At 38.1% G+C, this 14,649-nt stretch overlaps 2 protein-coding genes across 4 annotated transcripts in view; both read right to left on the reverse strand.

Moving 5' to 3' along the window:
- Positions 1-3,807, reverse strand: part of fgd (faciogenital dysplasia) — a 65,109-nt gene extending 61,302 nt beyond the window's left edge. For both annotated transcript variants that reach the window (XR_016091052.1, XM_088915903.1), the window contains exons 1-3: positions 3,780-3,807; positions 1,887-2,039; positions 1,542-1,769 (exon numbers count right to left, since the gene is read on the reverse strand). Coding sequence is in view for 1 of the 2 variants with exons in the window: in XM_088915903.1 (XP_088772029.1) it covers positions 1,542-1,563 (22 nt within the window). In the remaining variant the exon portion in view is untranslated. The remainder of the gene's footprint in view (positions 1-1,541; positions 1,770-1,886; positions 2,040-3,779) is intronic.
- A 5,974-nt stretch (positions 3,808-9,781) lies between these two features.
- The window catches only part of LOC148835444 (protein bicaudal D homolog 2-like), a 66,211-nt gene continuing 61,343 nt past the window's right edge, over positions 9,782-14,649 (reverse strand). Inside the window, exon 8 of one of the 2 annotated variants that reach the window (XM_088915310.1) lies at positions 9,782-11,966. In XM_088915310.1, coding sequence (XP_088771436.1) covers positions 11,964-11,966 — 3 coding nt within the window. In that variant the 3' untranslated portion in view covers positions 9,782-11,963. Of the gene's footprint in view, positions 13,671-14,649 lie in introns of both variants that reach the window. The other variant, XM_088915309.1, reaches the window with a different exon arrangement.

Raw genomic sequence — 14,649 nt, forward strand, 5'->3', positions numbered from 1 at the left:
AAACTAACAGAAAAAAACGGCATCTGACGTAAAGACGCGTAAGAATTGTAATTGCTTGATTTTCCTCAAAAAAAAAAAAATCGAGACAAAACCGACCTTCAATAAATATGTTGACCAAAACCGGTAGTGTGGAGTTTGCAGGTGAAAACTAAACAAACCTACACTGAGCTTCCACTAAACAAACGCAACTTTTTACTTCTGCTTTTGTGATTGTTTGTATTTCATTTCTTCACCAAGAGGGCTGCACAAACTCATCTGAAACCTTTCTTGAACTTTCTCCGTCTGACTTTTTAACTGGTGTTCGCATGGCCGGGGGAACGAGAAAACCCCACTTATTCCATCTGACAGCAGCACAGCTGTCCAGTCAGAATAAGCAGTCGGCTGCACAGGGAGGCTTAAACAGCGGATTAAACCAGGTGTCTGATCAACACTCCTCGCTATAATTCACCCCAAGACAAATAGCGCTGTGCTCAACAGCATGGAAAAAAAAAAGTTAGGGGCACAACAGAACTGTGGTCACATCAAGAGTAACAGCCTACAACAAGGCCAATCCTGCAGGCCCTGTCTTTGCATGAAGTGTTGTTAAAGCGGTTTTGGTCCAAGAAGCAATTAGTTTCACGGCGAATCTCTTGAAATGAACATTAAGGAAGCATCAGGAAAAAGCAAACAGCGAAAACAGCATTATCCCACACATACCGTAAACCCTGCAAAACCCAAGATATGAATCCAATTAAGACAGAAATTATAACGCTCTTACAAATTAATAATATAGGTGAAGTGTAGGTAAATATCGGAGTTAAGATACAGTACACTACGGTTTAATGTACAGTAAATAGCGTGTTTTAAAACCAGTAATAATAATTCTATTCTCACAACTGTCTCCCGAACGGCAGAAGTGTAGACTTTTACACTTTGAGTTTTATAAAAGTCAACTTTGCACTCATATGGGGAAAATAATCAGATACGTGACGCAAGCTTTCGATAACTGCATTTTTTTTTTACTGTTGTGGTGATTACAAACGTTTTTCAAAGAAAGCAATATGCTTGCTGCCTTAGTTGTGTGACACGCGAACTGCACCTGTGATAATCTTACATTTGTAAAGCTGTGCTTCTCATTTTTGTCAAACAGGAAATATTTCACTATCCTAAGACACAAAGATCAATTGACCTTTCGAGCTTAAAATAAAAGCAACATCAAAATCAAAGAACACCGTGGAAACTGTACAGCCCAGTGACATATAAACCTGGAATAACGAGGCTCTCTGGGCTTTGGTGTGATCTGCACAACAAAATAGCCATGCCAGAGTTCAAATACAGCAGTTATAAAAGTGATTGGTGATAAATGATTTACTTAATAGTAATAAACGTGCATGTCTTCTTAATATTTAAATGGTGCGATAAGGACAACTTTCTCACGTACGGAAATAATAGCTATAAAAAGAAAAATAAACACCCCCCCAACCTCACATCAACACTGGAAATTGTTAACCAATAGATCATTAACAAACAGGTAAGTATGGAAATGCCTTTTGTTTACTTACCAGTTGTTGATACTCCCTGCATTCTGGCGACAGTGTTTCTGTTTTCCCTGTCGGGATGTCCTGAAACCTCTGTTTTATTTGCAGGACTCCGACTCTGCCTGCTGTGACTGCAGTGTACAGCAAGAACAGAGCAGACCGCTCACTGCTTCCAAGCACTAACTCAAATGAAGGAGTATCCCGACTTCAAAGTGCACTTTCCCCCTGCCTCTTGCCAACTTCATTCTCGGGCTGCAAAATTAAAGAAGAACAGCGTGTTTTGAAGAAATTCACCTGATTTCCTCTTAGTGGGAGCCATTTACACCCGCCCTTCTTTCATTTGCTCTTGAACCCATCCACAGTACTTACCCTGCCTGCCCCGTCTTCCTCCGGCTGTTCTGCTCAATACAGCGCGCTAGAGGAAAACGTGAGCGCGCACGGATCTCAAGCGCGCTCCCGTCGACTGCGTGTAATTTCCAGCATCTATCGTTTTTTTGTTGTTTGTTGTTGCTTTTATTTTACCTTAAAGACGGCAAAACAAGGTAAACATACAAAGCAGGGACCCTCTCGTGCAAAATAAAATCATCTCTTTATTTTTGCATGGTTTTAATGCGTACATATTGAAGCTGATAAACTATACCTTCCAATATCTACGGTAGCTCCGAAATTTTGAATATATACTGTATGCCCACGAGTACACACAGACAACTGAGGAAAATATTATGGGCAGGAATAAAACTGGAAAGTACCCAGAGATGGTCAAGGGGAAAGTTTATGTGGTTTTCATCATATCAATATGCATGCTTTGCGGCCATGGTTAAAAAAAAAAGCGTCATATTCAGAAACATAACAGGACACTGTTCCTTTTAACATCGTTTAGGATGTTCTGTAGCAGCGAACACTTCTCGTTTCTTTCCTAACAAAGTATCTAGTTAATAATGTTGCGTTTACATTGAACGGGAGAATTGGAAACGTTTCTCAGAACTTCTCTGCTTAATTAATATTTTCCCAAAACAGATATCCTATGTGTACATACTGTATACTAGTATTATCCATCGGATAATTGAGAGAAATTGGATCAATAACCCAACTCAAAAATGATCGAAATTGAGATATTAACCAGGCCTGCTGTCACGTTCAGTGATGAATTAGAGGGTAACACTGTAAGAAATACCTGGTCTGCTATTACTTTACAGTCCCCAAGAATCATGGGACACATCACATGCTAGGCTTTTCCTCCTACATTGGGCATGATGGATTATGTATGCAGAACATTCTGTTTTGTGGTATTGTGGTAGATTACCATATCAATACAAATATTTTTAACCAGGTTTCGATAAAGAATCTGAAGTTTCTGAAAGGACGAGTCTGTGATGGAATAAGAATAAAGTCCTCTCTCATAATCTACTGAATTTAGGCTTTATTAACTCAGCCCTACGAGCACAGAATGCACAAAACAGTCATTCTGGTGTAAAACCTCTATATGAAAAATATGTATAAGATGTTTAATATTCAAAATATTAAAGCAGATTTCATAGCCATTCAAATTACAGGACTCCGGCTAATACTTTGACACAAGGGGAAAGTAACTTGTGTGATATCTGTCATTTCTAAATCCTGGAGTTAAATCGAAATTGCTTTGATCATACAAAGATGGATTAAAATGGCATTTCCTTCCCTCTGCAGAAGACCACTGTCAGCCAGTACGTATAGAGTAGAGCTGCATTAAATAGATTTCGAACATGCTTTTCAAAATTTCACTGACAAGTATTACTGCTGTGGCAGGAGGAAATACTGCAAAACAAAAATACCATTGTTGTGTCTGGCATTTCTTTAAAGATAGCCGGATTTTGTCTTTTTTTGGATCTAATCATTGTAAAGTATACTGCATTGAAGCAGCCTGAAACAGGGAGAAGACAGCTGCTTAAATGATTTCAATTTATGCCAGGGGGAACCGATCATATCAGTCTAAACTAATAAATTTAGACAATACAAGTTTACAGAAAAAGGAAGTTTTACCACTAACCCCATGAGCTGTAGGGAATCATATTGTTCAAAACCATTATGCACCATCCTTTTTATATAAAGTGAGGACAACCCTGTAAATGAGTCTTCCTTATGTTTATGTTTTTATGTTATGGGTGAGACTGAGACACTTCAACTACTCCTTTCTTTAAAGAAAGGTGCAAGGTTTTTCATATAAATTGCTCTCTATGATATCAAGGATGTTTCTGTTGCTAATACAATCAGTTAATCACTTACAGTAGGAACATCAGCTTTTCAAGAACACAAGGTGGAACTCATGATGAATGACCTGTGTGAAAATATTACAAATGTATCAGGTTACATTTCTGCATCTTGCTTCAAAGTCCCTTTTAAAGCCACATGAAAATGATGTGCAGTATCAGTACTCTTTCAGGGGGCTCAGACAAGTCAGTAAGGAAAATGGGTTTACTGTGCAAATAAACAGTATATTTGCATGTCAAAGATAAATGAATGTTTAGTGAGATTTCCCTTCACTCTCATTAAAATGTTAAAGCAGCCCCTTTAAAACACTGCATATACAGTATGAATATATATGTTGGAAATGTCATTTTTATATTTTGATGACTGCCAATAAAGCTTTGCTTTATAACAGCAATGACTGCTTTGCTGAATATTGTTTTACATCAAGTTGAAACAGTTTCATGTTAAAACCAGTAACATGAATATAAAGATTTTCTTGTAATTTGCAAGAAGATAAGCCAAGTGTTAAGATGAAAACGTTACTAAGATTAGTAGAAAAATAAGGTGAATCCTACCCCTTCACTATCCACATTTTGTAGTTCATATCTAACAACTTAATTTATATTTTAAGATAAACTGTGAATAATCTGTACTTACTTTTTAATACATAGTTTAACTTATTTCTAATGGGCTTCCGTGGAAAATAAAATTCTATAATTTTACTGTACTTTAAAAATGTGTCTGTGTCTCCCATTCTGCTGAGATGATGCTAGTAAAAACTTACCATTTGACTGGAACTGTAGTCAAGTCAAAAACACTCTAGGAGGAAATTAGAATTTGGAGAGTTCACTAGAAGTCAACAGAAATCTATAACCTAATTATGGCAATAATTAGAAAGACTAAACAAAAATAACCCTGGTACTTTAATAAAAAAAACATTTGGACACTTACCGAACAAAGGTTTCAAAGAAGGAGGAGTTGTATGAATGTGATGTTTATTGTATTTACAAGCTATCAATTATGAATATAAAATGATTGATAATTATGTAATAAAAGAATTTCTCAACACCTCTGCCATTAAGAGTTTGGGGGCTATTTATAATTCCATACAAGGACAGAAACACCAGCATTACACATAAAACATTGTAAAATCCAAACCTTTCCCAAATTAAGGCTTATTTTTAATGTTAAACTTAGAAGAAATATAAAAAAAATCACTTGGAGTAGTCACGTTATACTCAGAAAGCTGCCTGATTAAGAGTCTTTCTTAAATTGGGTGAAGATGTGGGGGTTTTTGTTTATCTACGGCAAATATTGAATCAGCTAAAAATGCCAGTAGCATGTTTGTATTCTTTCCTAAAGGAAAGGCTGTGCAGGGAATGTGGCTGATGTCTAGTCTGTTCTTTTGAAGGTGCTTCCAAGCTCCTAGTCGGCAAAAGTGCTGCGAGAGCGATTGTAGCTGAAAGGCAGAGAAAAGATTGACAGCTACCTTCAGACGTCCTTGGCGCTGCTGGAACACGGGCTTCAGGACACAAGTGGTGTTTACTGAGAACAGGCGTCAGATATTTACTTTGAGTGAGGACATTTCTATAGAGCACGAGAGAGGATGAAACGGGACCCATCGATTTCTTGCTGCTATTGTAAGGAACACGCAAGCACTCTTCAGCACCTCATCAGTTGTTTTTTGTTCCCGGGGTAGCTGACCAAGCGTGTGCCGGCCACTTCTGTGAAAGATAAAAGGGATCTTACGTGCAGGAGGAGGGTCCATCCCTGTCTCAAGCCTTCACTTCGCGGCTCGTCAATGTCGAGCGCACACGAGGTGAATCACTGAAGTCTTTACACTCTCTAATTAGCTGATTGATGCTTATCAGCGAGACCACGGCCTCTTATTATCACGGCGTCGCCTCTCGTCACGTAGAAGGCCACGAGAGACATGAAGGCATGACAGTGAACCAGGTATAAAAAAAAAACATGCTCAGCATTTTCAGTACTTGAAAGCGGTTTCCTTGTCGGTAAAAACACAGGCGATTGCGCACGTAATTCGTGATATATTGACCATAACTGGACAAAAATATTCTCAAGGGGTAAATGCCATTTTTTGATCACTTTTAGTGTTACATCCCTCCTCTCGACGTAGTTTTAAGCATAAGACTCGGTATTGCTTTACAGTGAACATCTCAACGAAAACATCTGACAGTGCAGATCGCATTTATGCCTTTTCATTTTGCATTTGCAATTGCATTTTTAACTGTCATGTCATACATTCATGTTGCATAACATATCTCAGGTTTTGCCTATTATCATTGGAGTTTTACCCTTTTTTCTAAATTCCCTGCAACAATATGATCTTGTAACTCGTTCCACTTAAAAGCTTGGCTCCGCTTGCCAGTTGCAGAGAGCTGGCAAACTCATTCATTCATCTTTTCTTGGAGTTACGAGCTTAAAATGGGAAATTTGTTTTAAATTTTCAAAAGCCTTGCACTGGTTGTCCTCCTCTGAGTTCATATCATCATCTATAAGAGCTCTGGATTAACATATATTTCGTCTTTTTCTGTACATTAAGAAAATGCACAAGTCTGTGGCTCAGAAAGATATGAACACTGACTTTTCTCAAGCGCCTGATGCAATATCCTGAGGGTCGCTCATGTGGTCTAACCCCCCCATCATCATATGACAAGATGTATTGAAAGTAAATGGTTTCTTTGTGCTCCACAAGTAAGACGGCACTTGAGGGGACCTCGCGGCACAAAGATCTAATGTTTTGCAGGGCGAAGTCTGTATGTTTGTTTGCAAGAAACAAGCATCTCCTTTCTACGACAGCCTCCTAAGTTAATGACGTCAACCGTGTCGAGCCGTGTAATAAACGAGGATTCAAAAGCAAGGCGATGTGAATGCTGCAATTGTGTTCCCTCCGCGATCACACTCCTGTGTGAACTTCATACACGCTTCTTGCCCGCAAGGTCTCTAAACCTACGTAACTGTAGTTCTGGGCTGCGCTAGGGGAAAGCAAGGACATAAACGGAAGATGTAAATGGCATACGGTAGGGAATAAATAATTGCATAAATAATTAACCCTAGAAGCAAAACATGCCCATCAAAATCAAAGAACAGTCATTTGGAGTAATTTCTCTTCGCATCGGATTCAATAATTTAGAATTTAATTTCAATGAGTGAGAATTGAATAAAACTACGTCATTTCAATCAAATCAAGCAGGTATTCCTAGATGTTCCAAAGGAATAAGTAAAAGATATTCCCTTTACATTCCCCGTTCCTATATAATTACGGTTCATGCTTGAAAACGTTTTGTGCTTAAAAGCACGTTTAAACATTCGTGGTTTGTAGCGCCATCTGGTGGGTGTAGAGGATAGCGCAGATCCAAGAAACGTTGAAATTCAGCAAAGAAAACTTCCTTTTGTTTGCGGTCTGCTGGAATGCAATGTTGGAGGTGTACCATTGAACGGAAATGGGCCTTTTAAGCGTATAGAAATGTTCAGATCTTAAAATACCATATGATAAAATGGTCAGAGGTGAAGACCTAATCAACAGGTTCTTTATCTTAAGCAAATGATGGCATTGGTACCTTTGTAACCCCCCCCCCCCCCACGCACAATTTTGCCATCGGTAAAGCCTAAATTGTGAGTCTAATTTCATAAGTTCAAACCACACTCAAGAGAGCCGGGCAGCCATGTTAGGGAACCTACTGATGGATCCCAGCCAAACCGCCGGCATGCTTGGTGACCTCATCCAAATAGCCTGAATGGGCTGTAATTTACTCCCACTCAGTTATAAAATGGATTAGAAACAGACCCAAACTTCATCTGAGAACGTTAAAAAGAATGTGGCGACTGTGCGTGTTTAGACGACGCAGAATGATCACTAGAGTCGCTGCTTATGGCGCAGGGTTTTCAGCGGTGGCGAATGTTTACCGAATGGGAGTCCTGGAAAATGTTCCCTCTGTAACTGAAAGACGACCGGTTTGACGTTGTGTGTTGTAGTTACATATGGAACGTGTCCCTTCTCTACTTGAGTTGGTGTATCTGAGCTCATAAACCTGTATTCCCCGGGTCTAGCTGACTGCAGTAATCCACGTGTATTTGCTTAGCTGAACTAATCATTTGATTTTAATAGTTGTCCGCTTCAGAAAATCATATTTTGACGTTACCTATTTTGTTTAGGTTCATTAAAACCGCTGCTGGCTGCTCCAGAACTGAAAACAACCCCCCAAAAATCTGATACATAAGTTACATGATCATATCGATGAAATAACCAAGATTGCAGCTGTGACAAAAAGAAACAGCACACCTGGGGACTGAGGATCTGAATTGGGGAACCACACCACACACAGTACAACCAGATAATCATTACTTCGATTGATCTAGAAAACAGTTCAACCACAAAAATGATAATATATTCTAACCTACTGCAATTTTGGCTGCTGTGCCAGCACCCATATCACCCTGCAACTCAGAACTAGCAACCGTGTGAAGTTTAGCAGGTGTGATCTTGGGCAGTACCTGGATGGGAGAACTCCTGGGAAAAACTAAGGTTGCTGCTGGAAGAGGGGCTAGAGGGGCCAGTAGGGGGCGCTCACTTTGCGGTCTCTGAGGGTCCTTACACAGTATAGTGACGGGGACACTATACTGTAAAAAGGCGCAATCCATCAGATGAGGTCCTGAGTCTCTATGGTCATTAAAAATCCCAGAGCATTTCTCGAAAACTGTAGGGGTATTACCCCAGCATCCTGGCCAAATTTCCCCCCGACCTTTACTAATCATGGCCTCCTAATAATCCCCATATCTGAACTGGCTTCATCACTCAGCTCTCCTCCCCCCTAATAACTAATAGTGTGTGGGGAGCATTCTGGCGCACTATGGCTGCCGTCGCATCATCCTGGTGGGGCTACACACTGGTGGTGGTGCAGGGGAGTCCTCATTACCTATAAAGCAGTTTGAGTGGAGTGTCCAGAATTGTGCTATATAACTGTAAGGAATTATTTTTTGCAAGCTTGTGTTTAAACACGGTAACTACAAGTAAATAAATGTATTTTATAGCTTTCAAAGTCATTTCATCATAAATCTTCACCAAGTGACTGCTAACTCATCCAAGCATCAAAAATGCAAACCCTTACTATTCTTGAGCATACTGATTTGAGGGTGCATGATCTTAGGGTTAGGGTTGTGCCTAAAATAATTTTCCATTCACCCATTTCACGACTCCACAATTCCGAAATGGAAGAGCTGGCCACACTGCCCTGATACTGTGTAGAGATTCAATATTCTGAGCATGAAAAGACAGAAGACCGGTAAGTTACGAAATTTACTGCAACCCAAGTCTTGCAGGATTAGGCAGGAAGTTTCTGGGTGGAAAGGTCATCTGAGCCCAGCTGACGCTGTCTGTGGGTGTTCTGAGATGTACAGTAAGTAGAAACACATGTGAGAAGACGCCCATGACACTGCATGGAAGTGGAGTGTTAAGTGTGTTCATCAGAGTTCCTAGCTTTGTCCATTGTGTAAAAATATGGAAAACAAAGCCCAGTGAAACTGAGGAACAGATGGCAGTGGAAACTCTTCCTGCACAAGCTGCTGAAAAAACAAACATCATTTAAGAATCAAATGAAGCAAGTGTGGGTGTTTTTAAGACAGGGTGCCTAGATTCCGATTTTCAAACACCTGCAGTTTTACAAGGGCTGTTGAGCTCGCAATTCTTTCTCTTCCATTTGTCTGGTAACATGGAAAGTGCTGATAAATATGGAAGTCAAGAAAAGTCTGAGAACAAGGAAACATTTAAGGGGTCATATGAACTGCTTTTGTTCCATGAAGAAAACAAAACAAACAACTAATGTACAGTAGTTGAGGCTGCTTTGAAAATTAGAAGTCAATTGCTTAATCTTTCATTGTTGTACATCAGGCATTATTATTCACGGACTGAACCATCAACACCTCAAGAATTCTGTAACAGCAAACTAAAACTGTACATACAGTTCCGTGTGGACAGTCTGTTTTACTTCTAGATCTAAGAAAAAACAAAGAGACACAAGGACTTTTTATAGCCACATTTATTGATTTAGCCAGTATGACTACCTTTACACAGACACAGTCTCACTAGAGGACATAAAATAACATTACTTTGGATTAGTCTGGAAGTAATACAATAATACCTAATGTTACTTTTTCATTTTTAAAACACAGTTTTACATCATTGGAATCATTTTCTCCTCATCGCTACAATTGCGTCTTTGTTTTCAGATCTGTGTAAAGGTTGCATGGCTGGAGAACATGCACATGACATTAGATTGAGATCAATTTGCCACTAATGGTAACACATTAAAGTAATACAGTACTGCATGACATCATTTCAAATAAATACCAACATACAGATGAAGTAATTATTATATAAATGTATCAAATTCCCATATGGATCAATACTGTAACAGATTATGTCAATATAAAGTCTGCACAGCTAGTTATCTCAATGCTATTGTTTCCAGCAAACAGAAAACTTTTCCCTGCTTAAAACAGCATTAAAATTGCACTTAATTTAAAAATAACCTTTCAGACCATATCCATGACTTGATATTTTTAATGCCTCAACAAACTGAGCCAATACAAAAGCCACAATATGCTTGTTGATGCAAAAATTGTTTTCTGTTTACTGAAATCACAACAGTTATATAGGATGTAAAAACCAATAACTTTTTTTAAAAAAAGGAAAAAAAAACAAATGCTTTCGTCTTCCACATTTGCCAACAACACCAATAATAGCACGTGACCTTCACCATACAAAGCTATAGATACGTTAATATTTGAAAGAGTACTCTATCCTGCACCCTCAAATGTGACTAAATATTTTTTTTGTTCGATAGGAGGCCAAAGTGATTACATTTGGTTCCCAAAGTTCAATAAAAAACATTTCACGATACCCCTGAATTTGCAATTCTGCACGTTAATGGGATCACTGACCAACAGAATTCAATACAATTTCTATTACCCTAATTTTAAGACTATGTGTATACCCCCATGCAAGATGGGGAACACTCTTTGCTCTTATTGCTCCTTAATTTCTGTCTTTTTTATCTATGATTTGTTACTATTCATTTAAAAATAAAACTAGGATTCTCCCTTAAAATTATGAAAGGCACTACTGGTAAGAATGAAAAAAAAAAAAACAAGGCGCTGAAATATCACACTCAAATCACAAGGTCTTCTAGGTTTTCCTTCTTTATTTTTTTAAGCACACCTAAAATGTACCCAGATATGGTACAATAAACAAAGAGAGAATGAAACAATTCCAATTTGGAATTCATTTGGAATACTTGTAAAAAATTCTGTTCATCTGTGATCCCGCCTGAATCTTAATCCAGAAATTCTGGAATGGAGAAGGTAATACTAATCACTTTATTCATGGTTTTCAAGCTCCTGTTACGGTTTGAACCAGAACATCAAGTTTCTCCTTGTTACTTTGAACTATTCCTAAGAATAATAATATGAAAAACCCCAGAATTTGCTCACCCTGGATTTTGTTTAGAACATGGCAGTATAACATCAGTAAATAATAATAACAATAAACACAAAAACAACAAAGCTTATTAATTACCAAGTACGAGTCAATGAATTCACCATAGGTCAAGATAGAGCTCTGGTTTGTGATACGACTGAAGTGAGAGAAATATACTCCTAAACATGCATATAAAGAGGGCAACTAAAAATAAACCAATGGAAAAAAAAAATCTAGTAATATTAATATAACAATATTCACAAACCATAGCACTACATACCTTTCCTAATGAACTCGTATAACAAAAAATCCAAAGTGAAATACCAGTATATTAAAAGTGCACAGGTATAAACAATGTTTGAACAAAAACACTGAATAATTGCAATACGTCTTGCTGAGAAACAACCCCTTCACTGGGACATTTTGCAGCCAATCTACGTCATGGTTTTTGAAGGGAAGTGTATTTTTCTGCAATACTTGTGAGCCTCATCTTCCTGCAGCAGCAACTGTTTGGTAAAACCACGCTTTGTCCATAATTCCATGCCATAGTGAACGTGTACTATTGCAGGAAAGTATCCGATTATAGTTTAAAAATTAAGTTCCAAGTGGTTTCCTTTAGCGCTAGTGGCCGTGAAAACAGACTAGTTATGGGTTGGTCTAAGACACAAAAGTCAGCAGTACAGCTGCCCCCTTTGTTGGCAACTCCGTGTCCAGGATCTACTCAATCACTGGAAAAATTAAGAAAAAAAACAACAAAACATCAAAATTAGTCAAATAAACGTCAAATTGAGATAAAAAATTGAAAACTGCTTACAAAAAAGCACACACACCAGGGTTCCAAAGCCAGGTTAGTCAAAATAAGAAGGGCAAAACCTGTTAGTTTTACACAGCCAGGAGCAGCCATCATTTTAAAGGCCTTTTTTTTTTAACAAAAAGTGCAAAAGCCTTAAAGATTTTGTTACGAATGAAGATTACCAGTCAGTGAACAGCTTGTTGCAGGAAGCAAATAGCTCACAAGTACCTGACACCTACAGTATGCTGTACATGCATAAGAGAATAGCGCATCAGAGCTTGAGAACATTAGAGTGGACAGTCACTCCAACGCCATGCAGGTCAATATTTGCATGCAGGCTGCAATTATAATGAGGAAATAAAAGTGAAAATAAGAAAATAAGCCAAAATAAGGAACCTGCAAGCAGAGGTAGGCAGTGGTTTTCATAAGTCTGCATGCTGTGTCCTGCTCATAGACATCGAGTTCAAACTAGACAAAGATTTTTAAAATCATTTTTCTCCCTCTTGGTATCACGAGATGAAAATTTGTACAAATCTACGTATTCCACTGAAAATGACAAGCACATTTTAAAAAGGGAACTCAAGCCCCACTTATAACCAGAATCTGAAACAACTGGTAATGAGGTTGTTCAGACTCCTTCACTCTCTCTAGTTTGAATCGGTGCCTACTGCATGGCATACGCAGGTAACACTAGACATTTAAAAAAACAAAGCTGTACGTTTCTCAAATCATTTGAACACCACCATGTAAGCAATTGCTCAAGAATTCCCAAATATTATTTTTTGCCTTTTATTATGAGCGACAGTTTATTCTGTAAAAGCATCACTTCAGGGAAGCCAACAGTATCCTTTTTATTTACAGCTTCCTGACACAGTGGAAGCAAATTACAAAGCTGCTTCTAGATGGAGCAAAAGTGATTAGAACCACAGAATTTCAAACGCCTGGTTTCTTCTTCTTCTGTGAGGCGTAGCGACAGGCATTTGTCATTTCCTCACAATGCAATAACAAGAGGGTAAAGGCCATTGAGAGTAATGCAGCATACAAGGAAAGCAGTAGGAATACTGAAGCTGTTTTTTCTTCCAGTCTCTTTGTGAGTACAAATTTCAGCAATCTCCTTTTTTTTCAGAAGAAGCTGGAAGAATTAAAACCTGACCATGATTGTAAAACAATACATTATGTACATAAAAAAAACCCTTTTGATTTTACCCTTAAACCCTGCTTTTTAGTAATATAAAGCTAACCATCAAGTTTATAAAGACCATTAATTAACAAACAAATATGCTTGTGTCTTTTTTATCTAGCTTGTAGATTAAAACTTTTATCACTAACAAAAGTCAGAGCAGTTTTGAGCCATCTGCCTTACACACTGATGACGCTGCAGTGAAGAAGAATGAAATTTAGAGGCAAATTCGTCATCATAATACTTTGCTTTCGGAAAATCTTTTTAAGAATATTTCACTTGTACAGCTGGGCCTGAGTGGATTTCGCAAGGGCCAAAAGTGAAATCCAGCTACTCAGCAAACTCAACTGGGAGACAGCTTACATACACTTCTAGAGTATTACCTGATGGCAATAACAGGGTATTTCCATTCTACTTATAGGAAGGGAGGCGTTGTAAAGGAAGCAAGCTGCTGACAATCTAAAAGAAATGGTAGTCAAATGAAGCAACAGACAGCATTAGAAATGGCTTAAAGAGCTTCAAAGCTTTCATTAGACAAAAGGAAAAAATGCTCACGCAGCTTGTTTTGGAAGCAAAAGGGAGAGAAAGGAAAGAGGATGAGAGACTTATCCTTATCCACACAGAAAAAGCATACAGGGCTTTACAAAGATGCAACATGATTGGTTTTACAGGCACTTCCATGAGTCAGCATTTTTCGAAAGTAAAAATCATACTAATGTGCCCTTTTGTGCTCTTGCAGAATACAGATTTCCATAAAAAATTGCTATCAAATCTACATCTTATTTGCTCACAGTTTGTGGATTTCATATCAATTACGTTTATATGATTATTCCAGAATATTTAGGCACCAAATTGGAAGTGCACTTAATTTTGATTAAGCTTGATTTTTGTTTGTTTTTTCCTGACTGGCTGTCCAAAAAAATGCCACATCACAGACCGAGTCAGGGGCAAAGCCCTACCTTTTGTGCAGAAGCTTGCAAAATGCTTTTTGTAAAACTAGCCTTGAAAGCTTCTGTCTTTATAATGTAGAGCCCTAAGATATCAGCTTTTGTGTGTATAACACAGGAATTATACCTTGTACAGAAATGTTAATATTTTAGCCAGGCAGCACTAGTGACATTAATACTGAAAAGCGTTGCATTGCGACTCTCAAAATGCTGTAGTGTATCAGTACAGTAGAGGTACAGATAGAGACACACTGTCCAGAATTAGATTTCTCATTTTACCATTCATCATGATTAATAAGCTGTTAAACTGGAAAGGTCTTTGGAATTTTCAACCAATTTATCTAATTAACATGTTGTCACAGAACACTACACATTTTTTTAAATCAGTTCTCTTCCAGCTTTTAAGAGCTTTCAGTTCTTAAAAAAAATCGGTCACTAGCCTTTAAGCTTTCTTCAACAAGACAGGATTAATTTGCATATTTCTCTAATGT

Source organism: Atractosteus spatula, chromosome 5, assembly GCF_055471065.1.
Source record: "Atractosteus spatula isolate fAtrSpa1 chromosome 5, fAtrSpa1.hap1, whole genome shotgun sequence".
Taxonomy (NCBI): domain Eukaryota; kingdom Metazoa; phylum Chordata; class Actinopteri; order Semionotiformes; family Lepisosteidae; genus Atractosteus; species Atractosteus spatula.